Source organism: Trachinotus anak, unplaced genomic scaffold, assembly GCF_046630095.1.
Source record: "Trachinotus anak isolate AG129_WGS33_773 ecotype Australia unplaced genomic scaffold, CSIRO_AGI_Tana_v1 ptg000020l, whole genome shotgun sequence".
Taxonomy (NCBI): domain Eukaryota; kingdom Metazoa; phylum Chordata; class Actinopteri; order Carangiformes; family Carangidae; genus Trachinotus; species Trachinotus anak.
The window spans coordinates 5,352,391-5,378,664 of NW_027273871.1; the positions used below are offsets into that span (position 1 = coordinate 5,352,391).

A 26,274-nucleotide genomic window follows, 5' to 3' on the forward strand; every position below is an offset into this window, starting at 1 on the left:
TTTTGTTTCTTATTTTTAATAAATTTGCAAAAGTTTCAAGCAAACTCTTTTCACTTTGTTATTATGGGGTATTGTGTTTAGGATTTTGAGGTAAAAAATGAATTTCATCCATGCTGGAATAATGCTTTTCTTCTACACACGTCAAGGTTCATTGATTTTGTGATTTATTTATTTATTATTATTTTTTTGTTGCATTTATTTGTCACTTCTTACACTTTTTTACAGGAATGTTGTTTTTCTATCGATATATTCGCCGCATGACTGGATTCACTAAGACGCTAAGATCATGAATAAAGCAACAAACAATTCTAGATCAAAATCAGTTCATCAATTCATTCTGACTGTGAATATACAGAATAATCATGAGAACAAACCCAGGAGATTAGATGTGCTACTGAAGAACAAAATAAATATAACAAAACGAAGACAAGGAAATAAACTCCTCACTCAACACATCAGGAACAAAGGTGAGATGATGGAGGGAAGCAGCTCAGCTGAAGGACAAACAGAGAATGAGCTCAGGACACAGAACAAAGAAAACTCAAGGCACCTGTGTGAGCTGCCCAGTCAGCAACACCTGTGCTGCTCAGGTCAGCAGTCATGTGAAATGTAAACTGAAAACTGTGTCACTGTGGTTGTGCTGCCCCCATGTGGCCAAAAATAAAAACAGCTCCATGTTCCGACAGGATCCAGCATCAGACACTGGTCTGACACGAAACACTGAGAGTCTGTTTATTCTTTGCTGTCTTGACATCTCCTCCTTCATCCTCAGGACACCTGGCAGAGCAGGTGATGCTGTATCCATCATGTGTGGACAGGGAGGAGGAGCTGAGCAGGTGAGAGCCACAGACTCCGCCTCCTTCAGATCACCTGAGAGCTCAGTCCTGGGGCTGGGAGGAGAATCAGTGGTGTAAAGTCCAACGTTTGACAGTGAAGACAGAGTCCACTCTGTTCTGTGAGGCTGCACTTTGACCTGAAGTCTGACGTCATCACGCTAATACGCAACAGTGACACCTGAAGTTGAACAGGTGTGATCTTTCAGACAGGACGTGGAAACTGCAGCTCTGTGCTCTGAAACCCAGTATTTCCAACAGCTCGCAGCGCGTCAGGACGGTTTGAAGCGTCCTGTTTGACAGAAGCATTATCCAGCATCAGCCAACACCAGATCATATAACACACAGCTAAAAATGAAACCGCTGGTTCCCAACCTTTTGTCTTGGGACCACCGTTAAGTTTGGACACCACTGTTTGAGGCTCAGGGTTAAAATGCTGCAAATCAACTGTTAAAAAAACTGTATTTTGAAGAAACTATCTGAGAAAACATAGAAGGTGATGATCCATAAACAAGTCAAAAAAGCTGACAAGACACAGACTTGACAGAAACCAGCAGTTTAGTTCATATTTTAATCAGATATATGCAGAATCTCAGTGTCAGTATCTGGCTCATTGAAACCCAGTGAAAACAAATAACCCCTTCATACTCACAACCACAGGTCACCAACACATAACTCATCAGTTTTATCATTATCAATAAACTTGGACAAAATAAGTTCATATTTATGGCAGTAAAACACAGGTTATACAGCCTGTTACTGCTGAAGACAAACACACTCTAAATATTGATGAATATGTGAATGAGAAGTGACAGAAATTCATCTGATTGGAAACAAAATTAGACTTGAAGACTTTTTTCTTTTCACAGCAGGAGAGTTTCACATCTGTGACACTGAACTTAAAGCATCATAATGTGTCTGTTGTTGTGCAGAGTTTTACTGTGATAGATACACATGGAGAAAGTCACATAAAAAAACTCTTTACCCAGCAAAGAAATTAAACTCCTGCTTTGCTGCTTTTCATTTTTACATTTACATCCATATTTTCACAAAGCTACAATGAGCACTGAGTGATATCCTTTAAGAAAATCACATCTGAAATTATATTGAGTCAGAGTAATAAAGATCTATATACATATGTATGTACAGTACGTGTACCCCCTCAGACCCCCCAAACTACTGCACCCTCAAAAATATCCCATGAAGAAAGAATAATAAAAGAAAGGCTCAGACTCTTCAGGGGAGTCAGGAGCTTTCTAACTCACTCAAAGACAGTTTGACAAGTTTCCCTCAGAGCCTTTGAGTTTTCACTTTGGGTGTTGGACTTCAAACTTGAGCGGCCTGAGGATCAAACCTGAGTGTAAAACACCTGAAGAGTCTCTGACACTGTGAGACATTTGGTCAGAGACACTGGAGACATCGTCTCTAAAAGCTGCTCAGTCTTTGCTCCGGGTGCTGGACTTTCTGACGTGATCAGGATCAAACACACCAAAATGTCTCACCACTTTGAGGCTGTGACAGATTTGATGTTTTCACTTTCAGTGTTGGACTTCAAACTTCACCGAGTCACCTGAGAATTCAAACCCAGGACCTGAAAACCTTTGACAAGTCTTCCAGCAGCTGGGACAGAAACAGAAACCAGTTCTTCTCTTGGAGACGTTCAGTCTTTCTTCTGGACATTGGCTTTCAAAGCGAAATCTCTGTTCACAAGAATCATTTTTTATAAATAAACTGATTCAATACATAAATCTGAAAATGTGAGTGACAGAGACACACAGATCTGTCAAACAGAGAAAGTTTCTCTAACAGGAGGAGACTCTGTGCTCCACTAACACAGAGACACCGAGGAACCAGGAGTGAACCAGAACCAGAACCCAGGATACAGAGGCTGAGTGAAGGTGGTGTTGAAGGTGTGGAGGTGGATCAGTGAGTCAGAGGAGACTCTGTAGAAGGACAGAGAGCCAGCAGGACAGTCCACATACACTGCTGCTCTGTGAGAGACGGAGGAGGAGGAAGAGGAGGAGGAGACAGATGTTTCTCTGTTATTGTGATAGACAGAGTAACCACTTTCAGAGCAGAACAGACTCCAGGACTGATCGTTCCATCCAAACCAACAGTCTTCACTGTTTCCTCTCCTGCTGATTCCTCTGTAACTCACTGATATATAAACCTCTCCTCTCCACTTGACCTCCCAGTAACAGCGACCAGTCAGACCAGTTCTACACAGCAGCTGAGGAAACCGGTAAAATCTGTCTGGATGATCAGGATACGACTGATCCTCCTTCACATGTGTCATCTTCCTGTTGTTGTCAGACAGTTTGATCTTTGTGTTCACTGTGTTTGTGTCGAGTGTGAGTTCACAGGAATCTGATGGAGAGAACAAGACACAGCTGCAGTTATTGATCTATCATCTGATCAGTTATTGATGACTCAATGTGCTGCTTTGTTTTCATGAATCAGTGAAAATCACACTTACACTTCCTCAGACCTGGTCTCAACCAGCGGCCTCCAGCAGGCTCCACCCTGAAAGGAGGAGGGGGGTCAGACCAGCATGTTCTCTGTCAGCATGCAGACATGGACATTACATGGCTCTCACACACACACTGTTTTATTACTGTGTTCAGTTTCTAACAGGTTCTCCCCCCGCTGGGAAACAAACTCTGGTCACTGGTGAAGTTAGCGACACCAGCGGCCATAGTCCAATGTTTCCTGGGGCCAGACACTGAGTCCAACCTGAAGCTGCTGGCGAAGGATAAACGTAAATACAGGACGACTGTAATGCACGTTGGCACTAATGACACCCGATCACACCAATCGGAGATCACTAAGATTCATGTGGAGTCGGTGTGAACTTGTGCTGAAACAGTGTCGGACTCCGTAGTTTTCTCTGGGCCCCTCCCCAACCTGACCAGCGGAGACATGAAGCCGCTGGTCATCGTTCAGCCGCTGGTTATCGAGCTGGTGTTCCGCCAACGATGTGGGTTTGTTGATAACTGGCAGACTTTCTGGGGAAGACCTGGTCTGATTAGACGGGACGGCAAACATCCCACGCTGGATGGAGCTGCTCTCTTATCTAGAAACCTCACTGAGTTTATCAGAAATCAAAGCCAGGACAAACCAGAGCTGAGAGCAGGAGGCAGAGCCGCAGTCTGACTCTCTGCTCTGCGCCTCTTAGAGCAGTCGCTGCCATTCACCCCCTAAAAACTGTCTGTCCCCACCACCTACATTTAAATGTAATAAATCAAAAGTGAACAGAGGAGGAGTTAGACATGAAAACCTAATAAGAACGAACACAACTGTTATTCCAGAACCAAATAACAGGAAAATTAAATGTGGCTTATTGAATATCAGATCACTCTCATCTAAATCTCTACCAGTCAATGATCTGATAACTGATCATCACATTGATCTGCTCTGTCTGACTGAAACCTGGCTGCAGCAGGATGAATATGTTAGTCTGAATGAATCAACACCCCCCACTCATGTTAACGTTCATATCCCTCGAAGCACAGGCCGAGGAGGAGGGGTGGCAGCCATCTATCACTCCACTTTATTAATGAATCCTAAGCCTAAGGTTAATCATCATTCATTTGAAAGCCTTATTCTTAGTCTGTCTCACCCAAACTGGAAGACACAAAAACCAGTCCTACTAGTTACTGTATATCGTCCTCCTGCCCCTGACTCTGAGTTCTTATCTGAGTTCTCAGACTTTTTATCTGAGTTAGTTCTCAGCACAGATAAAGTTATCATGGTGGGTGATTTTAACATTCATGTAGATGTTGAAAGTGACAGCCTGAGTATTGCATTTAATTCATTATTAGACTCAATTGGCTTCTGTCAGCATGTTAATGAACCCACTCACTCTTTTAACCAGACCCTTGATCTGGTTCTGACTTATGGGATTGACATTGAATATCTAACAGTTTCTCCCAGAAACCCTCTTTTATCTGACCATTTTCTGTTAACATTTGAGTTCGTAAAGCCAGAACATCCTATTATTCATCATTGATAGAAGAAAACAAGAACAATCCCAGGTTTCTGTTCAGCACTGTAGCCAGGCTGACAGACAGTCACAGCTCTGTTGATCCATCTATACCTTTAGCCCTCAGTTGTAATGACTTTATGAGCTTCTTTACAAATAAAATTGTCTCTGTTCGAGAAAAAAATTCACCATCTCCTCCCCACAGCTGGCTCAGATGTACTGTCCAGTTCAGCAGCCTCAGAGTCCACTGTAACTGGCTTATATTTTGACTGTTTCTCTCCTGTACATCTCTCTGAGCTCGCTTCAACAGTTTCTTCATCTAAACCATCGACTTGTCTTCTAGACCCCGTTCCAACAAGGGTGTTCACAGAAGTTTTTCCTTTAATCGACACCTCTATATCAAGTCTGATTAACTTTATCAACTGGTTATGTACCGCAGGCTTTTAAAGTTGCAGTAATTAAACCTCTACTTAAAAAGCCTACTCTTGATCCAGATGACATTATTCACCTGTTCACCACAATGAGTTTTTTTCCAACCTGAACAGCAACAACCCTCTGATACGACTCACAGCAGCGTCTCCTGGAATAGTGCTCCTACGGCAGCAGGTGTACCAGACCTTGGTTGTCATGGTTACAATAACAGCCGTGTGTACTGGCTGTGTGACTGTACCGAGAGCGGCCGACATCTACGGCCACAAGATGTCGCCCAGCAACAAAACCTAACTATGGGTCATAGCTGCTGACAGACGACCTGTGGGCTGGTTGGTTACAGCTCAGTCTTGTTGTTGACAGCTGGAAGCCTCCGTATAGTTATTACATCTGTTTGTCACAGTCATGATTTACTGTCTCCTAAATACAACAGATCTCATCATCACAAGATCAGGAGCTCAGAGAGGTTCAGCTGATTATTGATCATCAGTATTTTAGGAGACAGAGACGTGATGGTGCGACCTGATTGAATTCTTTTATTTCCTCCCTGGTTGAAGACACTGGGAGATTAATGTCTCTGAGCAGTGGAGATGGTTTTATTAAACCAGCTGAAACGTCTCCAAGCTGCTTTGTACTGATTCAGCCTGAAATAAAAAATAAAAAACACAGCTGACAACAGCTGATTTCAGAACAGTGAGATCTGTTCTCCTCAATATGACACAGTGAGTCATGATGAGACACTGGAGTCATCAGGAGAAAACTCCTCTTGTTTCTGTTCAGATCTGTCATCAGCTGTGACCGAGAAACTGTTCACAGCTCTTCTCCTCTATCAGACAGTGTCTGTCCATACCTGAGAGACTCCAGTCTCCAGTCTGGATCCTCCCGTCCAGCAGACAGCTGCTTCACTGCTGAGTCTCCTGGATGATTGTAGCTCAGGTCCAGCTCTCTCAGATGGGAGGGGTTGGATCTCAGAGCTGAGGCCAGAGAAGAACAACCTTCCTCTGTGACCAGACAGCCTGACAGACTGAACACACACAAAACAACACACAGGAACCTTCTGTCAACACTTGGTGGTCTATAAACAGTCATCAGATAAACAGGTTGATGGATCCTGACCTGAGAGTTTCCAGTGAACAGTGTGGACTCCTCAGTCCAGCAGACAACACCTTCACTCCTGAATCCTGCAGGTTGTTGTTACTCAGGTCCAGGTCTCTCAGACTAGAGGACTGGGAGCTGAGGACTGAGGACAGAGCTTTACAGCTTCTCTCTGAGAGGTTACAGACACTCAGTCTGAAGAGGAAATCCAAAAAAAAAACATTCAAAAACTGACATTTTTCAAGTAAATAGAGGCCTGTATCTTGCAAAAAATATTAAACACTAACCTCAGAGCTTCCAGTGAACAGTGTGGACTCCTCAGTCCAGCAGACAACACCTGCACTCCTGAATCCTGCAGGTTGTTGTTACTCAGGTCCAGGTCTCTCAGACTAGAGGACTGGGAGCTGAGGACTGAGGACAGAGCTTCACAGCTTCTGTCTGAAAGGTTACAGCCACTCAGTCTGAAGAGGAAATCCAAAAAAAAATTCACAAACTGACATTTTTCGAGTAAATAGAGGCCTGTATCTTGCAAAAAATGTTAAACACTAACCTCAGACCTTCCAGTGAACAGTGTGGACTCCTCAGTCCAGCAGACAACAGCTTCACTCCTGAATCCTGCAGGTTGTTGTTACTCAGGTTCAGGTCCCTCAGACTAGAGGACTGGGAGCTGAGGACTGAGGACAGAGCTTCACAGCTTCTGTCTGAGAGGTTACAGACACTCAGTCTGAAGAGATGATAACATGGAATTAAAGAAGAACATCATTTGTTTTCTCTCCTGTTGAACAGATAGAAGTGTCTTTATATAATCATGAATAAATCCAACTCTCTCTCCACTTACACAGCTTTGTTGGAGGCTTTGACCACTGGCAGCAGCCTCAGAAGAGCCTCCTCTGAAGCAGAGTATTTCTTCAGGTCAAACACGTCCAGATCTTTTTCTGATGACAGTAAGATGAAGACCAGAGCTGACCATTGAGCAGGAGACAGTTTATCTGTGGAGAGACGTCCTGATCTCAGGGACTGTTGGATCTGCTCCACTAGAGAACCATCATTCAGTTCATTCAGACAGTGGAACAGGTTGATGCTTTTCTCTGCAGACAGATCCTCACTGATCTTCTCCTTGATGTACTGGACTGTTTCCTGATTGGTCTGTGAGCCACTTCCTGTCTTTGTCATCAGGCCTCGTAGCAGAGTCTGATTGGTCTGCAGTGAAAGACCCAGGAGGAAGCGGAGGAACAAGTCCAGGTGTCCATTTGGACTCTGTAAAACCTTGTCCACAGCTCTCTGGTAGAAAAGTGCTGGTTCAGGTTTGTCTCTGAAGACTTTAGTCCACCTGGATGTTGTTTGTTCCTTTGACAACAGATTGACTCCAGAGTTGATGAAGGTCCGATGGACATGAAGAGCAGCCAGAAACTCCTGAACACTCAGATGGACGAAGCAGAACACCTTGTCCTGGTACAGGCCTCTCTCCTCTTTAAAGACCTGTGTGAACACTCCTGAGTACACTGAGGCTGCTCTGATATCGATGCCACACTCTGTCAGGTCTGATTCATAGAAGATCAGGTTTCCTTTCTGCAGCTGCTCAAAAGCCAGTTTTCCCAGAGACCCAATCATCTTCCTGGTCTCTGGACTCCAGTGTGGATCTGTCTCAGCTCCTCCATCATACTTGACCTTCTTCAGTTTGGACTGAACCACCAGGAAGTGGATGTACATCTCAGTCAGGGTCTTGGGCAGCTCTCCTCCCTCTCTGGTCTTCAACACATCCTCCAGAACTGTAGCAGTGATCCAGCAGAAGACTGGGATGTGGCACATGATGTGGAGGCTTCGAGATGTCTTCATGTGGGAGATGATCCTGCTGGCCTGCTCCTCATCTCTGAACCTCTTCCTGAAGTACTCCTCCTTCTGTGGGTCAGTGAACCCTCTGACCTCTGTCACCATGTCAACACACTCAGGAGGGATCTGATTGGCTGCTGCAGGTCGTGTGGTTATCCAGAGGCGAGCAGAGGGAAGCAGTTTCCCCCTGATGAGGTTTGTCAGCAGCACGTGCACTGAGGTGGACTCTGTCACATCAGTCAGGATCTCAGTGTTGTGGAAGTCCAGAGGAGGTCGACACTCATCCAGACCGTCAAAGATGAACACAACCTGGAACTGATCAAACCTGCAGATTCCTGCTTCTTTGGTTTCAGTGAAGAAGTGATGAACAAGTTCCACCAAGCTGAACTTTTTCTCTTTCAGCACATTCAGCTCTCTGAAGGTGAAGGGAAATGTGAACTGTATGTCCTGGTTGGCTTTGTTTTCAGCCCAGTCCAGAGTGAACTTCTGTGTTAAGACTGTTTTCCCAATGCCAGCCACTCCCTTTGTCATCACTCTTCTGATTGGTCCATCTCCAGGTGAGGCTTTAAAGATGTCTTCTTGTCTGATGGTTGTTTCTGGTCTGTCTGGTTTCCTGGAAGCTGTTTCAATCTGTCTGACCTCATGTTCATCATTGACCTCTCCAGCCCCTCCCTCTGTGATGAAGAGCTCTGTGTAGATCTGATTCAGAAGGGTTGGGTTTCCTGCTTTAGAGATCCCCTCAAACACACACTGGAACTTCTCCTTCAGCTTAGATTTGAGTTTACGTCCACAAACTGCAGCAGAGTTTCCTGAATGAACACAGAAGAAACTATATGAATAACTGATTCATGAAGAACACATGACTGTTTAATTCCCATAAAGAATACATATATGAACATATATGAACAGATTTACATGTTAGTAAATGTCTCATTTCTCCATCATGTTGAATCTTTAGAGAAATCCTCTTACTGCTCTGCAGACAGTCAGCCAGCTCCTCCTGCTTCATCCTCCTAAGGAAGTTCACTGTGATCTTCAGAAATGCCTCTCTGCTGCTCCTCCTCTGCTCCTCATCCTCACCTTCCAACACCTCCTCATCCTCCCTCTGGCTCTCTGAGCATTCTGGGTAATCTGGACCCAGAAGCTTCTGGATCTTCTTCAGCTCGTTCTTCACAAAAGTGACCATGTTCCCCTCCAGCAGCTGGAACGGGAAACTATATGAGTGACAGCATCAAACTAAAACCATGGAGCCAAACATCAGATCCATGTTGGACAGACTGACAGTCCACTGGTCTAACAGTGCAGCATGGAGATGATTGTGAGCAGATGTGAAAGTAGCTGTTGTACATGTACAGACCATAAATATGGAGTCCAGGTGTGTTTGATGCTGCTGGGCAGACTGACCCCTGGGAACCACTGAGCTCTCCTGGTCCACTCTGTGGAGGAATCATGAAGAATGAGCTCACATTATGTCTGTCCACACAGAGACAGACACAAGCTAAAGGTCCATGAAGTGATGTTCGGATGTGAGCAGTGAATCAGACCACTCCCTGTGGAGGTAAAGGTTTACTAGTCCTGCTGATCCCACTGAGAATCAACAGCTCAGTCTGCAGCTGTTTGTAGCTTCCAGCTCAGTGTTTGGCTTCACCAGTTTGGTTTAGTCCCAACGTCTCTCACCAACCCTCCACACAGCTCTCCCTCCCTCACTCAACACTGCTGAAGAGCCCTGAAGCAAGGCACCTCGACCCTCCAGCTGCTCCAGTGGAGCTGCTCAGTGTCTGCTTGTATCAGACTGGTTGTACTGGGCAGCCCCCAGTATGAAAATGACAATGAACCAAAACATTTTCACTGAGTAAGAGACAGTTCAAACATGAGTCAGGAACATTTTAAAGGATCAGTTCTCAGTCAGAGGTGTTGATGGTTGAACAGCGTCTGAAACATCCACCTCCCTCACTGATTGGTCAGCTGTGTGCAGGTGAGAAAGTAGGCGGGGTTTGAACTTCTCTCTTCACACAAACTATTTCTGTCACTTTTCAAGTGAACAACTGAGGTCAACACTCGGCTTCATGATATTTGTAAAAATGTAAAATGATGATGATGTGATTTTTGAACAGACATGTTCCTTTACGTCTGGAGAATATGATTTGTAGTCTGGGGCGTCTCTGTAGCACCACATACTAACATGCTATGGTGCTAACAACACACAACAATGTTGTGACACATTTTACCGTCATCAGAAAAACTGCAGCTCCTGTGATTTGGAAGTTGCACTTGGCCATACTGTGATTTTGATTATATTTGGATTCATTGTTCAGCCCTCGTCAACACTGTGAAAGTCTTCCAGGACAGACTGTCTGAACATGGGAGACGTTATCTCCATATTCAAACCACATTGCATTAGATTCCTGTGTTTAATACCCTCAAGTTGAGGGAAATACTGAGATAGTGGACGGATAAATGAAGTAAGTTGAAGTCATGTCAGTTTGATTCACTTTATTTTATTCTGGTTAGTTCTGACATTTTAATCTGATATGTAACTGCACTTGTTTTGTCTTTATGGATTTTGATGAACTGTGGACAGTTTAAAATACTTTTTACAAAAATAATTTAAAAAGTAAAATCCCAAGCTGACAGAACCCTCTCTCACAATTGACCTGTTCCAGAACCAGTAACTTACAGATCATTCTATGCTTCTTCCCACAGCACATTTACACCAGTGTCTCTATTTACACTCACTGAAATGGTTCAACAAATGAAGTCTTCATCTTGCTCACTGGATGTGTTTCCTACAGGACTACGACACTATGCCCACTCTAGGCTCCTCCAGTCTATCAACTGTGAACAGCTCTCTGACCTCTGGCTCTGTTCCTGCCTGTTTTAAAACAGCTCCTATTGAACCTCTCCTTGAAAAACCTACCTCGGATCCTACCACTCTGAAAAAATGCAGATCTGTCTCTAAACTCCCATTTCTGTCCAGAGTTTTAGAAAAAGTTGTGTTCAAACAGTTATTAGCACATTTAACAAATAATAACCAGTTTGAAATATTCCAGTCTGGCTTCCGTTCACTCCACAGCCCTGAGACGGCTCGTCTTAAAGTTTGCAATGAGATCTTATTGGCTGAAGATGCAGCTTATTGCTCCATTTCAGTTCTTTTAGACCCCAGTGCTGCCTTCGACACAGTAGATCACAACATACTCATCGACAGACTGGAGAAGTGGGCCGGAATCACTGGTGTGGTTCTAAACTGGTTCAGGTTCTATCTCTCTAACAGGTGTTTCTCTGTGTCGATGGCTGGTTCAGTCTCATCTTCTGCTAATTCACCCTATGGAATTCCCCAAGGTTCAACCCTGGGTCCAATTTAATTTTCTAGTTATATGCTGCCTCTTGATGACATCATACGTCAATACAATCGGTCTGAGATCCTCTGGTAGTTCATTGTTCCAACGTCTAAGCTGAAAACCAAAGGAGCTTTTATTGCATGATACCTTTTTAATTTAATTTGTATTTCACCTTGATTTGTTTGCATATTTTGTTTGATTTGTTGGATGTTTCATTTCATTTGTTTGGAGGTTTAATATTTGACTCATGTGAAGCACTTTGTTACTTGAACTGAAAAGTGCTATACAAATAAATTATTATTATTATCTCCATATTTAAAGCACATCACCACCCTCCCCCTCTATGACGGCTGCAGTTTGACCTCCACCTTCCAGTGTGGACGTTCACAACAGACAGAAACACTTTGATTTCAGACCTGGTCCAACAACACGTCGTACAAACTGGTTCTTTTCTACAATAACCTGAGTTTTACTGTCAGTTACATCTTACATCTGATCAGCTGACGGACGTCTTTCTTTAAAGTTAATGAGCCGGCCCATTGAGTAGTTGCTCTTAAAAGACAGACAGCTGGGTTCAGGAGAGTCTGGTCTCTGCTGCTGGATCCTGAAACAACAACAGATCTGATTAATGTGCATGTTGAGGAAAAACTGATGGAAAATATGTTCAATCTTTCAATAAAAACAACAACAACTCATTTCACAAGTTTAACACCCTGCCTCACCTGAAATCACCTGTCATCATATTTACTACATCCATATTATTTCTTTACTTTGCATTAGATTCCTGTGTTTAATACCCTCAAGTTGAGGGAAATACTGAGATAGTGGACGGATAAATGAAGTAAGCTGAAGTCATGTCAGTTTGATTGACTTTATTTTATTCTGGTTAGTTCTGGCATTTTAATCTGATATGTAACTGCACTTGTTTTGTCTTTATGGATTTTGATGAAATGTGGAAAGTTTAAAATACTTTTTACCAAAATAATTTAAAAAGTAAAATCCCAAGCTGACAGAACCCTCTCTCACAATTGACCTGTTCCAGAACCAGTAACTTACAGATCATTCTATGCTTCTTCCCACAGCACATTTACACCAGTGTCTCTATTTACACTCACTGAAATGGTTCAACAAATGAAGTCTTCATCTTGCTCACTGGATGTGTTTCCTACAGGACTACAACACTATGCCCACTCTAGGCTCCTCCAGTCTATCAACTGTGAACAGCTCTCTGACCTCTGGCTCTGTTCCTGCCTGTTTTAAAACAGCTCTTATTGAACCTCTCCTTGAAAAACCTACCTTGGATCCTACCACTCTGAAAAATTGCAGATCTGTCTCTAAACTCCCATTTCTGTCCAGAGTTTTAGAAAAAGTTGTGTTCAAACAGTTATTAGCACATTTAACAAATAATAACCAGTTTGAAATATTCCAGTCTGGCTTCCGTTCACTCCACAGCCCTGAGACGGCTCGTCTTAAAGTTTGCAATGAGATCTTATTGGCTGAAGATGCAGCTTATTGCTCCATTTCAGTTCTTTTACACCTCAGTGCTGCCTTCCACACAGTAGATCACAACATACTCATCGACAGACTGGAGAAGTGGGCTGGAATCACTGGTGTGGTTCTAAACTGGTTCAGGTTCTATCTCTCTAACAGGTGTTTCTCTGTGTCGATGGCTGGTTCAGTCTCTTCTTCTGCTAATTCACCCTATGGAGTTCCCCAAGGTTCAATCCTGGGTCCAATTTAATTTTCTAGTTATATGCTGCCTCTTGATGACATCATACGTCAATACAATCGGTCTGAGATCCTCTGGTAGTTCATTGTTCCAACGTCTAAGCTGAAAACCAAAGGAGCTTTTTATTGCATGATACCTTTTTAATTTAATTTGTATTTCACCTTGATTTGTTTGCATATTTTGTTTGATTTGTTGGATGTTTCATTTCATTTGTTTGGAGGTTTTATATTTGACTCATGTGAAGCACTTTGTTACTTGTACTGAAAAGTGCTATACAAATAAATTATTATTATTATCTCCATATTTAAAGCACATCACCACCCTCCCCCTCTATGACGGCTGCAGTTTGACCTCCACCTTCCAGTGTGGATGTTCACAACAGACACAAACACTTTGATTTCAGACCTGGTCCAACAACACGTCGTACAAACTGGTTCTTTTCTACAATAACCTGAGTTTTACTGTCAGTTACATCTTACATCTGATGAGCTGATGGACGTCCTTCTTTAAAGTTAATGAGCCGGCCCATTGAGTAGTTGCTCTTAAAAGACAGACAGCTGGGTTCTGGAGAGACTGGTCTCTGCTGCTGGATCCTGAAACAACAACAGATCTGATTAATGTGCATGTTGAGGAAAAACTGATGGAAAATATGTTCAATCTTTCAATAAACACAACAACAACTCATTTCACAAGATTAACACCCTGCCTCACCTGAAATCACCTGTCATCATATTTACTACATCCATATTATTTCTTTACTTTGCATTAGATTCCTGTGTTTAATACCCTCAAGTTGAGGGAAATACTGAGATAGTGGACGGATAAATGAAGTAAGCTGAAGTCATGTCAGTTTGATTCACTTTATTTTATTCTGGTTAGTTCTGGCATTTTAATCTGATATGAACTGATGAAAAATATGTTCAATCTTTTAATAAACAAAACCTCTAACTTCTAGTGTGAAAAGACTTTCTGTCGGTTTGAATTCTCACCTTTGATCAACAGATTGTCTGACATAATAATGATGGAGCAGTGATCTGAGAGCTGAGCTCTGACATGGAGAAGAGTCATGGACAGTTAGAGATCCTCATCTCACCTCTGACCTCTGGTCTGGCTGCTTTTAGAGGGAGGGGCTCCCTCCTCTCTGTCCTCACACTGATCCATGCTGCTGGATTCACATCCACATCAGCTCACACACACTTTCTACCTTCATGTGGAGACAAACACAAATCATTCATCTGCACATCCACTCAAACTGACATAATTTCTCCTGTAAAAATACCAGCTGCTCCTCCACCGACTGACTCTTCTTCTCTGGTTCATATCAGCGTCAGTTGAATCCAGTCTGACAGCAGAGTGAGGAAGAGGAAGCTGCTGTACTTCTACTATCAGTCCACTAGATGGAGTCATGAAGCTGCAGTGAAGTGAAGAGCAGCCCAGCACACACACGATGGACCAACATTAACATCCACTGACACACAGAAGGACTGAGATCAACTGATTGGATGTGACATTGATCCAACAAGGTGGAATCAATAATCAATAAAGTCTCAGTAAATGTTCGGTATTGATCAGTGATGTGAAGTAGTATTGATCACACTAATAATAATCAATAATTATAAGCTTTATTTATTGAGCACTTTTCATACAAGAGATGTAGCTCAAAGTGCTTTACAATAAAAAATGGAATAGTACAATAAAATAAGGCTGAATAAAAGGACAATCAAATTAAACAATGCAAATAGTTGTAAAAGTGGAAAAAATCCAAATAAAGACAGGAATCAGTAAGAAATGTAAAATATGAGATCATTAATTAAAAGCCAAGTTAAATAGATAAGTTTTCAGAGTAGTTTAAAAATGTCCACAGAGCCTGCGTCTCTTTCAGCTCTTGGCAGGATTTTCCATGATTTTGCAGCAGAGTTAAAAAACGCTGCACTGACTATTTTCTTGTGTGTAAAATGATTTAAAAGTCCGTCAGTGGAAGATCTAAGAGCTGGACAGGGATTATAAAACAACAGAGAAGCTGCAGTGTGAGCCGGTCCCAAAGAGCTTTAAAAACAAGTCAAAAACTACAACTTTCAAATCTATTGTGACCCTTTAGTTCCTGTTGGAGAACCAGGAGCCTCTGGCTCATCTGATGCGGTGTTAACTGTGTTTCTGAGCATCATACAGAGCCTTAAAAACCCCGTCAGCCCCTCAGCCCGCCGCTGTGTCCACATCAGTCCTGTAGTTAAATCTAATGACACCATTCACCCACAGAAAGTCACAGCTGTTCTCCGGCGGCTGTCCGGCCCAGCTCAGGCCGCATTTAGTGGCTCAGACAGCGGGAGAGCAGCGGCTCATCTCCGCCTCCTCCACAGGCTGAAAAGCTGCCTCCAGTCCTCAGGAAGTGGAGCTGCACAGTAATAACGACTCTGTGTTCAACTACTGACCATCAACTAACTCTGCTTCTGCTCTTATTCCACCGCTTCTACTGCAGATATCCACACAACATGGAGGACACGGTTAATGTGGGTCCACACTTCAGTTATAGCTCTGACTCAGTTACAGTCACGTTATAATAACACAACAACAACTACACAACCATAGTAACATTATAACACAACAACACAACGATAAGCTGAAGGTGAAATGACTCAGGTAACAACAGGTGTTAACGAGTAAAACATTAAAAACTGCTCACATTACCTTCAGAGGAGAAAATCATCTGCATCACAACGTTTGTTCAAAGTGAAGCCAAAGTTCAACCAGGAAATGGGGGGAGGCGGAGGGTGGAGAGTAAAGTGTGGTGAGTTCATGGTTCACTCTGTGTTGGACTTGAACCCAGGCCACTGCCATAAGGATTCAGTCTCTAAGACAAGCGCTCTGCCAGTTCAGCCTCCTGTGTACTAACACTTCTCCACCCTGCACATGTGTTTGTTAGTGAGTCTGTGCAGCTTCACCATGTCCTGTGGGTCAGGTAGGAAAAGTTTATGTGAGCATGTGCAGAACAATGTAAGAAGTGTTCTAGTGAATTACTGTCGCTTGGAGAGAGTCTGGTGCTTCAGAGTTTAAAAGTGGGAGCGCTGCAGTGCTGAGAGACCTGGGAGGATATGTATCGTTGACAATTTCACTGCTTTAACAAATACACACAGGAAATATTGTATTATGGACAATGTTTGAAGTACTAGGTTTGTGTATTATACCATCAGCCTTATTGGACAAAATCAAACCAAGGTGTTTCCACATCTCAGAACTCTTGGCAGCAGGTTCCATCACAGATCTCCAAAGTCTGACTCTTAACATCACTAACTGAACCTCTCCAGTGTTGTTGCTCCAAAGCTTCCGCCGGCTCCTGCTGTGAATCTTCACCATTATCATCCACGCCTCTCACTGTCGTGGATAAGAAATGTGAAACAATAGAGAATCTGCAGTCAGAGTGTGAGGAGCAGAAACCAGTAGTACAGGGTTTTGTCTGGGTTGATGTGGGTGATCTCTTGGTAACGCCTCAGGGCTCCAGTGGGGGAACCGCGCTCCTTTTTCCTCACTCAATACAGACGAGTGAAGGCGAGAGCAGCGTGTTGATTCTCTCCGTCCATCTCCCCTCACTATTTCCCTTGTTTAAGGCCACAACATCACCTGCAGGCTCCTCCCTGTTCACCTGCTGGATCCCTGCCCTCCTGCGTTCCTCAAACACATTCTCTCATTCACAACTTTTGTGGCAGATGCCAATAAATGTGACAATCGTCCTGCTTGTTTGAGTCTGAATCCGCTCAGGGTCCAAACTGAAATTACACCTGAACGGAACATTTGTCCTGAAACAAATAGGACATCAAATAGGACACTTCGCTCTCTAAATGCAGGTCTACTTGTGGTTCCAAGAGTTTGTAAGAGTAGAATGGGGGGCAGAGCCTTCAGCTATCAGGCTCCTCTCCTGTGGAACCAGCTCCCAGTGTGGGATCGGGAGGCAGACACCCTCTCTACCTTTAAGATCAGGCTTCAAACTGTCCTGTTTAGTAAAGCTTATAGTTAGGGCTGGCTCGGGTATGTCCTGACCCATCCCTTAGTTATGCTGCTATAGAGCTAGACTGCTGGGGGATTCCCATGATTCACTGGGCGCTCTCTCTCTATTTCTGTCTCTCTCTCTTGACTACTTTATGCCATTAACTTTGTATTTTTTTCTCTCCTGTAGTTTGTGCTTCTCCTCTCTCTCCCTCTCTCTGTCCTCATTCTGCAGGTCTCTCTGCCTCTGGAGCAGCAGGATCCAGATCCACCACTACTCATCATTACTATTAACCACTGTTACCTGTCATTATTATTGATAACACCATTACCTACACAGCTGTTCCTGGTCTCTCTCTCTCTTCTCTCCTCTCTCCTCCCCCCACCCCCTCTTTTTTATCTTCTTCTAAACCCAACCGGTCGAGGCAGATGGCCGCCCACCCTGAGCCTGGTTCTGTTGGAGGTTTCTTCCTGTTTCTTCCCCCCTGTCGCCAAGCGCTTGCTCTTTGTGGGAACTGTTGGGTTTTTCTCTGTAACAAAGTAAGGTCTTGACCTTACCCTGTAAAGTGCCTTGAGATAATGTATATTATGATTTGGCGCTATACAAATCAAATTGAATTGAATTGAATTGAATCAAATCAAAAGGCCACTGATGCGTCATGGATATTTGGTTTAGAAAACATGGTTCAGACAAAGCCACTGCATTTTCTTCATCAACTGATTTCTCCAAACGAGCGAGCAAACAAAGGAACAGAGGGTTCATGTCTCCTGCTGCCTCTCCTGCTCTAATAAAAACCACAGGTCCACCGAGGTGCATGCTGGTCCTAAACCAGACCACCTACCTAAATAATCTCATGTGCCCGTAGTGTTACAAAATACTAGTTTATCAAAACCGACTTCACTAAAGAAACTAACAACAGAGAATATGATCAGAAATAAACCAATTTGATGAAAGTAATCCAAACTCAGAACAGGTGAATCAATGATAGAAAACCAACAAACAAACTAGTAAATAGCTCCAAAGTTCCTGCAGCGTAAATGGAGTCAACAAGATGAGACGGTCCTCTCAGAATATACAGACTCCAGAACAACAGGAGGCGACAATAAACCACAGAAGAAGAAGAAGAAGCGGAAACATCCGTGTGGAGGTCATGGATGTATGATAAGACCTGGAGAAAAAGTTCTTTATGGTGTTGAACTGAATGTTCCTGTTTCTGCTGAGCTGAAGGGAGGAGCCGTCCTCAGACAGTGGTCCTAGTGGCGCTGCAATATGAGCAGAAGAGCTGAAAAAGAACCTTCAAAAGCCTTTACCTCTCTGGAGGCTCCGCGGGGACGGATGGAGGACATGTCCGGCCAGGTGAGCAGTCTCCAGGCCGAAGCCTCAACCTGGGGAAAGCGAGCACGGAGCTCCGGGACAAAGTCAACGAGTGTGTGTGTGTGTGTGTGGCAACTTCTGTTTTCTCTGTCAATGTCAGGGGCATTAAGAATGAAGTGAAAAGGAAGAGTTTGTTCTTATTTCTTCAGAATAAAGGTGCAGATTTTTATTTCATCCAAGAGATCCACTCTTCTGAGACTGATGTCTCATATTGGAGAAGTCGATGGGGAAGAAATGTTTGGTTCTCTCATGGCAGCAATCGCTCAGCAGGGGTCGCCATCTTACAGGGGAGATATGGTGGGAAAGTTATAAAGCATGATAAAGATGGCAGATGGATCATTATGTTGGCAGAGATCAACCAATCGCCTGTTATTCTGATTAATATATATGGTTCAAACAGTGAACTCCTCAATAACATCATTTTTTCAACATTAGAAAATAAGATAAATCAATGGCTGACATTGTTTCCCTCAGCAGAGATTTTATGGGGCGGAGATTTCAACACAGTGTTTGATGATAGTGTGGACAGATGGCCTCCAAAAGCCAAACAGACAACGGAATTGGAAAATATTTGCCACAGAATGAACTTGACTGATATATGGAGACGCAGATACCCCCAGGAAAAAGTATTCACATGGAGCAATAAGGATAGATCCCGCCAACCTCACATAGATTTTTGGTTAATTTCAGCTGAATTAGAAAATAAGGTAAAATAGAACCCACAATACTGACAGACCACAAAGCTATATCAGTTCAATTCCATCTTGGATCTGACAGGCAGAGGGTGAACAGAGATTATTGGAAATTAAACAAAACGCTGCTGCAAAATAAGGAATTTGTAAAGGAAAGCCAAAACATCATTGACAAATGCTGGAGACAAGCAAATTTGCTAAAGCATTTTGGATTAAACTGGGAATTATTGAAATATGAAATAAGAAAGGTAGCTATAAGATTAAGTAGAAAAATCAGCAGATATAATAAAGAAAAAGAACTTCAACTTGTCGCCCAAATGATTCCACTATCTGAGAAAACGGACCCAACCAGCGCCGAAGTAGAACAATTGGCTTATTTACAAACTGAATTAGACAAATGTTATGAGGGAAAAGCTGGAGGGGCCTTCATCAGATCCAGGAGGAAATGGCTTGAACAGGGGGAAAAATGCACCAAATATTTCTTTAATCTAGAAAAAAAGAATTACGAAATATCTTCTCTCTGCAAACTTAAAGTGAATGATACTGTGTGTGAAAATGGAAAACTAATTTCACAATATGTTGCAGGTTTTTATGAAAAGCTGTATCTGGCTGACCTGTTGAATGAAGATAAAATGTCACTATTCCTTCAGACCATACAACCAAACATTAGAAGAATAGATGATGACCTCCAAGTAATATGTGATCAGAAAATAACTATAACAGAGGTGCAAAATTGTATTGATTCCCTCAATGATAATAAAGCTCCGGGGAATGATGGGATAACAGGGGAGTTTGATAAATGCTTTAAACAAGCAATCGCTCCGTTTTTAGTTGGTCTATTTGAAGAGGCTCGAGATAAAGAAGAACTGCCCCACACTTAAGACAGGGACTGATAAAACTAATTCCAAAACCCAAAAAAGATAAACATTGAAAACTGGAGACCGATTAGTTTATTGAATAATGATGCAAAGCTGTTTGCCCTTATCTTTGCTAAACGATTAAAAATAGGATTAGATGATATTATAGATGAGGAGCAATCTGGGTTTATGCCAGGGAGAAATATTGTAAATAATATTCATCTGATTTTGGACATGATAGACTATAATGAATTTATACCTGATGAAAGTTTCATTCTATTTGTGGACTTCTATAAAGCATTTGATACAGTCAATCACCAGTTTATGTTTAAAGTTATTCAATGTTTTGGTCTTGGAAATAGGTTTTTCAGGGCAGTTCAAACACTTTATAAAGGAAGTAACAGTTCAATTAAGGTAACAAATGGCACAACACCCAGATTTAATATTAGTCGTGGAATTAGACAAGGTTGCCCACTAAGATGATACAGCAATTTTTTTTGTCCAAACAAAGTGAACTTGTTACAGCTGTGCAATGTATCAGAGAGTTTTCTGAGGTTTCTGGGTTGACAATGAACCTTAATGAATCTGTGCTGTTTCCCCTTAAACACTGTGATCTGTCAGAACTGAGTGATATTCCCATCAAACAAACTGTGACATATTTGGGTGTTGTACTTGACAAAAATGAGAACAGGCGCTCTGAGATAAACTTTGAACCAATAACTCAACAGATACAAAGAAAATTCAATATGTGGTTAATGAGGGATCTATCTTTACACGGTCGGACTCTGTTATCTAAAGCTGAGGGAATATCAAGATCTGTATATTTATCACTAGCACTAGAAATGCCTGCAGTAGTCTCTAAGAAATTAGATCAAATCTTATTCAACTTTATCTGGAAGAACAGATGCCATTACTTGAAAAAAGATATCTTGTGTAACTCCAAGAGGGATGGTGGTTTGGATGTGTTAACCTTTGAAATGTTGAATCACTCTTTCAAGATCAACTGGTTCAGTAATTTATGTAGACAGAAGAACAACTTCTGGAACTCCTTTGCTCCACATGTATTTAATTCATTAGGTGGTTTACGGTTTATGATGAAATGTAACTATAAAGTTGAAAAACTTCCTGTCAAACTCTCAAATTTTCACAAACAAGCTGTGCTGTCCTGGAAACTGATCTACAAACATAATTTCTCACCAACCAGTTATTATATTTGGAACAATGAAGACATCCTATACAAAAACCGATCATTGTTTTACAAGGACTGGATGGAGCATAAAGTCTTATTAGTCGACCAACTTATTAATGGCCATGGCTTCTTACTTTCTGATGAAGAATTTTTGCTAAAATGTCAACTCCCAGTCACACTGAAACAATATGCGGTGGTTTTTGATGCATTACCTCAGGGTGTGCTTCAGCTTCTTAAAGGGCCTGAAAGAATTACTGCTGTTCCAGAAAATCATACTTGGGATATTTTTGTGGGCGGAGTAGACATTACAAAAAGACCCTGCTCTAACAGGTTTTTGAGAAGCTGCTTACAACCAAAGATTCTACCTAGAGGTCAAATGAACTGGTCTGCACAATTTGGAGAAATGAACTGGAATAAAGCATGGCTGGTTGATGAGAAATTCTGTCTCAATAACAAGGTGAAAGAAGTCTCGTTTAAACCTCAAAGAAAACCCTTGAAAGATTTAAACTAGACATTGAATATGCATGTGATTTCTGTGCACTTGAAGATGAAACCATTTCTCACTTATTTTATCATTGTGCCGACAGTAAAACTTTTTGGAATGATGTTCAACACTTTGTGCAAGAGAAAACAGGAAGAATGATCAGTTTCCAGGGAAAACATATTATTATTTATTATGATGACCAAGACAAAGACCTGTGTTTTTTCTGTCAGGTAATCTTGAGTTTGGGGAAATTTCACATCCACAAAAACAAATGGTCAAAATCCAAACCAAACATTGTACCCTTTAAACATGAACTGCACCGTTATGCTGCCACAATCAAGGACATTAGAAATAATAATAAAATTCTGTGGTTCATAATAAAATTCAGTGCAAGTGATTTGTAAAGACCTCTGGCTGTATAACTTTTTTATTAACTGATTTATGATTTCTGGCAGTGTCTGTTTATGTTTTTCTGTCTGTACACTTTTCTGTTTGTTAATAAAAAAAATTAAAAAAAGCTTTGAAAAACTTTTACACAGATTAAAACCCCATGGCTTACACATGTAGAAGAGACAGACTGATATTGGGCTGTGTGCACAGCTGGAGGTGTCTGTGAACAGTTTCTCCAGTGCGCTTGAACTCCAAGGATCACGGACCCAGTCAAACTGTGCACAAGACTCCGATGGAAAATAATGATGAAATCGCTCGTCGAGAGATTTCAGGTGCTGGGCTGTGAGGTCAGAAAGTGTGCTGCTGTTTACATGCACATTGCACAGGGGAAACATCCGCAGTTTGTCAGACGAGGAGAGGAGGTTTTCTTCTTTGCCTTGCATTTTAATATTCAGGTGTTAATCATAAATATGGACCTATATGGGCTTTGTGCTGTTAACAGAAAGCTTCGATTGTGGTCAATGATGATATTTCAATGTATTCATGTGAAATTACAATATGTTGTTTACTGCCGTAACGCGCATGCGCAAGCACTTGGCTCAAGCAACGGTTACCGTAGCCGGTGAGAGCCGACGGCGAACGAGTGTCACGACTGAACTGCATTTTGGTGAGTTCATGTACTACTGTGCAGTATTTCTATGCTCCAACAAGAAATTATGACACCATTTGTTATGTTTTATGCTGTTCACGATGCGGGCGAGGCCGCTCGTGCGGGCATGCTAAATTAGCAGGAAGGTTAGCATGCTAGCTTGTAACGTTCTCATGCTGCGGCCTTGACAAAACTTCCTGCCAGACTACTTTAAGGTGTGTTTTTAATGATTGCTTGCTACTGCATGTAATTTCATAGTTGGACTGTCGATTTTTGTAGCCTTTTAAATTTAATATTCAGGCCATTTTCAGACCTTAAAGAACAGCTGTGTGTTTACCATGTATATGTGTGAAATCCATTTTCCATTCTTTATTTTACCCTCTGTATTTATTCAAATCACATTTTCTACGTTCACATGACATCACCACAGCATGAATATTCTTAAAGCTCAGGTTTTTTTAAAAGAAATAATGTAAAATACTTGATTGTACCTCACAGGGTTGAGGATTTGTAAGTATTTGTACACAAGTAGACCAGGCAAGAGGAAAATACCAGAAAATTCTTTAGACCTCAGTGGGTTAAAGTACATTTTACTAAAGTACTGTATGCAGGTAAAAACACTTGAGTTAACACACTTCAACTTGAGTGTCTCCACTTGAAACTCAACATTACTTCTTGTCGAGGCTCTTTCTTTTCCTACCGCTCTGACTCACACTTAAGTACCCCCCCCCAACTCTCCCTCGCCCGAACTCCTTTTTATGACGGTCCTACGTAACATGTGAAACCTAAATCAGTGCGCATGTAAACATACACAAAACAGTCCCTGAATACTACACTTACATGACAATATTTATCAAAAGTTTGACATTCACCCTTTCCTTGTTGGTCATATTTATTTTAATACTTGTTTTTACAGGTTTTGAGAATTGACGAGAAGGGTCACCGCGAAAAAGTGTTGGGGCACAGGTAGGAGCAATTTGGTTATTGTCGTATAATGTTAATGATTATCAGTGATAATCACACATATATAAATGTTTACTATAAGTAGTAACCTCAGGGCACCACCCTGTCACCAGGGACCAATGACCAAATTGATGGCTCAAATACAGTCTCAGAAGGTTGGTTGAAGGATAAATTTGAGCACTGACTGTTATCCAGCTGTTATCACAAATATAATCACAATAATCACAGACAACGACGAGTTAAATTATAACAGGATTTATTAATACGAGTAATAATTATTCAAAATAACATCACTTAATATTAAACCGATTATAATTCAACTATAACTAAAACAAACATTGGTCACTAACTAGATAAATACAGGCAAAACACATATGCAACAACTGTGTGTGTGTGTGTGTGTGTGTGAGAGTGAGAGAGAGAGAGAGGATGGTGACGAAGTTGCGTGAGTGACGTGTCAGTAGGAACCAAGATGGCGGCAGCGTGAGGTACTCGCTAGAACCAAGATGGCGGCTGGCCGCAGAGCGTGAATGGCGTGAACAATGAGAACAAAAGGGAGGGGCCTTGAGCTTTATGTGTATGACACGATCACACTCTAGGGCCTGAATGTGAGAGAGATGTGGATGAGGTGTGTGATTGGGAGAAAAGAGGGAGAGTAAAGGAGAAGAGAGGAAAGAAAGATGCAGAACCAGAGCAGCAGGGTTCTGTGAGTCGCCGAGAGGTCCAGTAAACTCTTTCTTAACCACACGGTAACAGGGCAGCGAGCTGACACTCGTCGGGCCTGACACTGGTCCTTTAACCGGTTATAGAAGGAGTTCACTGGCTCGCTCACGGTGCGAGGCTGTGCAGCGACACCGAAGTGTCCAGATGCTGCAATTTCGCCCAAGATAACAGAAGAACAATAGCAAGTCCGGAGTGTGCCGGTACTAGTGGCTAATGTTCATCAAACAATAAAACACAGTAAACCATAAGCACAGTGAATAATATTAATCACAAAACAAACAACAGCATAGGACACACTTTTAAGTCAATAAATCAAACACGCTACACTAACTGTGTCTCTGCCCAGACATCAGCCTCTGACTGTGAGTTGCTCCGATCCTCCAGAGTCAGAACAGAAAGTCTCTGGGTCTCCACAGCTCGGTCCTCGGCTGGGAGCTCGGCGGGTTGTGTCTCTCTCCTGGCGGTGACAGTGATGAGTTCCTCGGCGGCAGCGAGAAGATCACAGATGAGGGACGGTGAACTTTGTTTTGTCCTTAACAAAGTTGGCGCTTGTCCTCAGGGAACGTGAAATCAGCTGATTGCACAGCGATCTACGTCGGATCCGAAAAGAAAAGGAAACAAACAAAGCAGTCTCGGCCCGCGAGTTGCAGACTGTGACTTGGGCTTGAAGAAGTTCTGGAAAAAGTCAGATGTCTGCAGATTGCTCCCTTTCAGCAGCCGAGTCGCGGAGAGAGCTGGAGTAGCTCTCTACTGTAACTGGTGCACGGGAATTAAGCGCAGGAGGAGGGTCACAGCGCCGCTTTTATCACCAGAGTGACGTGACTGGGGATCCCTGCTGGGAATGCCTGGCCTCGGCCAATGCCGTTGCAGAGTTTCCCTTCAAACTCTAATTCACACATAGGTGTGAATTGTGGGGGTGGTTTTGGCCCCGTTGCTTGGAGGGAGATGGAGTCCTCTCCTTTTTTCTTTTCAGGAGGCATGGTTTGAGGCTTAGGCTTTTGAGGGACATGTAGGGCTCTCCATTGTTCTTCTCAGAACCCATGGCTTGAGATCCCAACAAAAGGTAAGTTTTACAGATTTAACACGTGATTTGTTCATTTTGGAAGTGAATTTACTCTAATCTCAATACAAATTGCATCTAACTTGGCTTGATTTTACATTGCAGTAAGCAAACGTGAACTCAATGGATTCCAATTATTTACGTGAATGGAGGGCACGAAAGGCAAATATTGATGCATTAGCCACAGCTGACACAACTTATGATGGACAGGAGGGATCTTTTGCACATGAGTGAACTGACATATCGACAAATGAGGGTTCTGACACTTCTGCACATGCACTAGCTGACTCATCTCCAATAGAGGGGTCTACACATACTGTCTTACCAACAGATGAGGATGTGGGTGTTTCTGCAGAAGAGGACTCTACTTATGATGATGGGGCTGACTTTGGATATGTTGAGTATCCGGATTCTAGTGACTCTGAACCACAGCTTGTTGCTGCAGAATTTGATTCAGAAGAAGAAGCACCAAATTTAGCTAAAGACTTGGCTCATTGGGCCACAGAGACCAAACAAACGCATCAAAGTTTAAATTCACTTCTGGATGTTCTAAGGAAACATGGGTCTCACCTCCCCAAAGATGCCCGCACACCACTTTCCACCCCACGCACAGTTACTTGTGAAGAAAGGGGCAATGGAAATTATGTGTATTAAGTAACACTGAAGGGTGGTGGCCAA

The 26,274-nt window shown here is 42.5% G+C and overlaps 1 protein-coding gene across 16 annotated transcripts in view; it reads right to left on the reverse strand.

Moving 5' to 3' along the window:
- Positions 1-1,385: 1,385 nt before the first annotated feature.
- LOC139637523 (NACHT, LRR and PYD domains-containing protein 3-like) overlaps positions 1,386-26,274 on the reverse strand; it is a 53,827-nt gene continuing 28,938 nt past the window's right edge. For 4 of the 16 annotated variants that reach the window (XM_071506284.1, XM_071506280.1, XM_071506285.1 and 1 more), the window contains 7 exons: positions 6,890-7,063; positions 6,627-6,800; positions 6,361-6,534; positions 6,095-6,268; positions 3,310-3,356; positions 2,323-3,200; positions 1,386-2,174 (listed from right to left, as the gene is read on the reverse strand). In XM_071506284.1, the coding sequence (XP_071362385.1) occupies positions 2,662-3,200; positions 3,310-3,356; positions 6,095-6,268; positions 6,361-6,534; positions 6,627-6,800; positions 6,890-7,063 (1,282 nt within the window). In that variant the 3' untranslated portion in view covers positions 1,386-2,174; positions 2,323-2,661. Of the gene's footprint in view, positions 2,175-2,322; positions 3,201-3,309; positions 3,357-6,094; positions 6,269-6,360; positions 6,535-6,626; positions 6,801-6,889; positions 7,064-7,177; positions 8,979-9,141; positions 9,371-9,526; positions 9,606-11,997; positions 12,112-13,715; positions 13,830-14,329; positions 14,441-14,515; positions 14,631-15,921; positions 16,188-26,274 lie in introns of those variants that run through there. The other 12 variants (XM_071506283.1, XM_071506291.1, XM_071506286.1 and 9 more) reach the window with 9 other exon arrangements.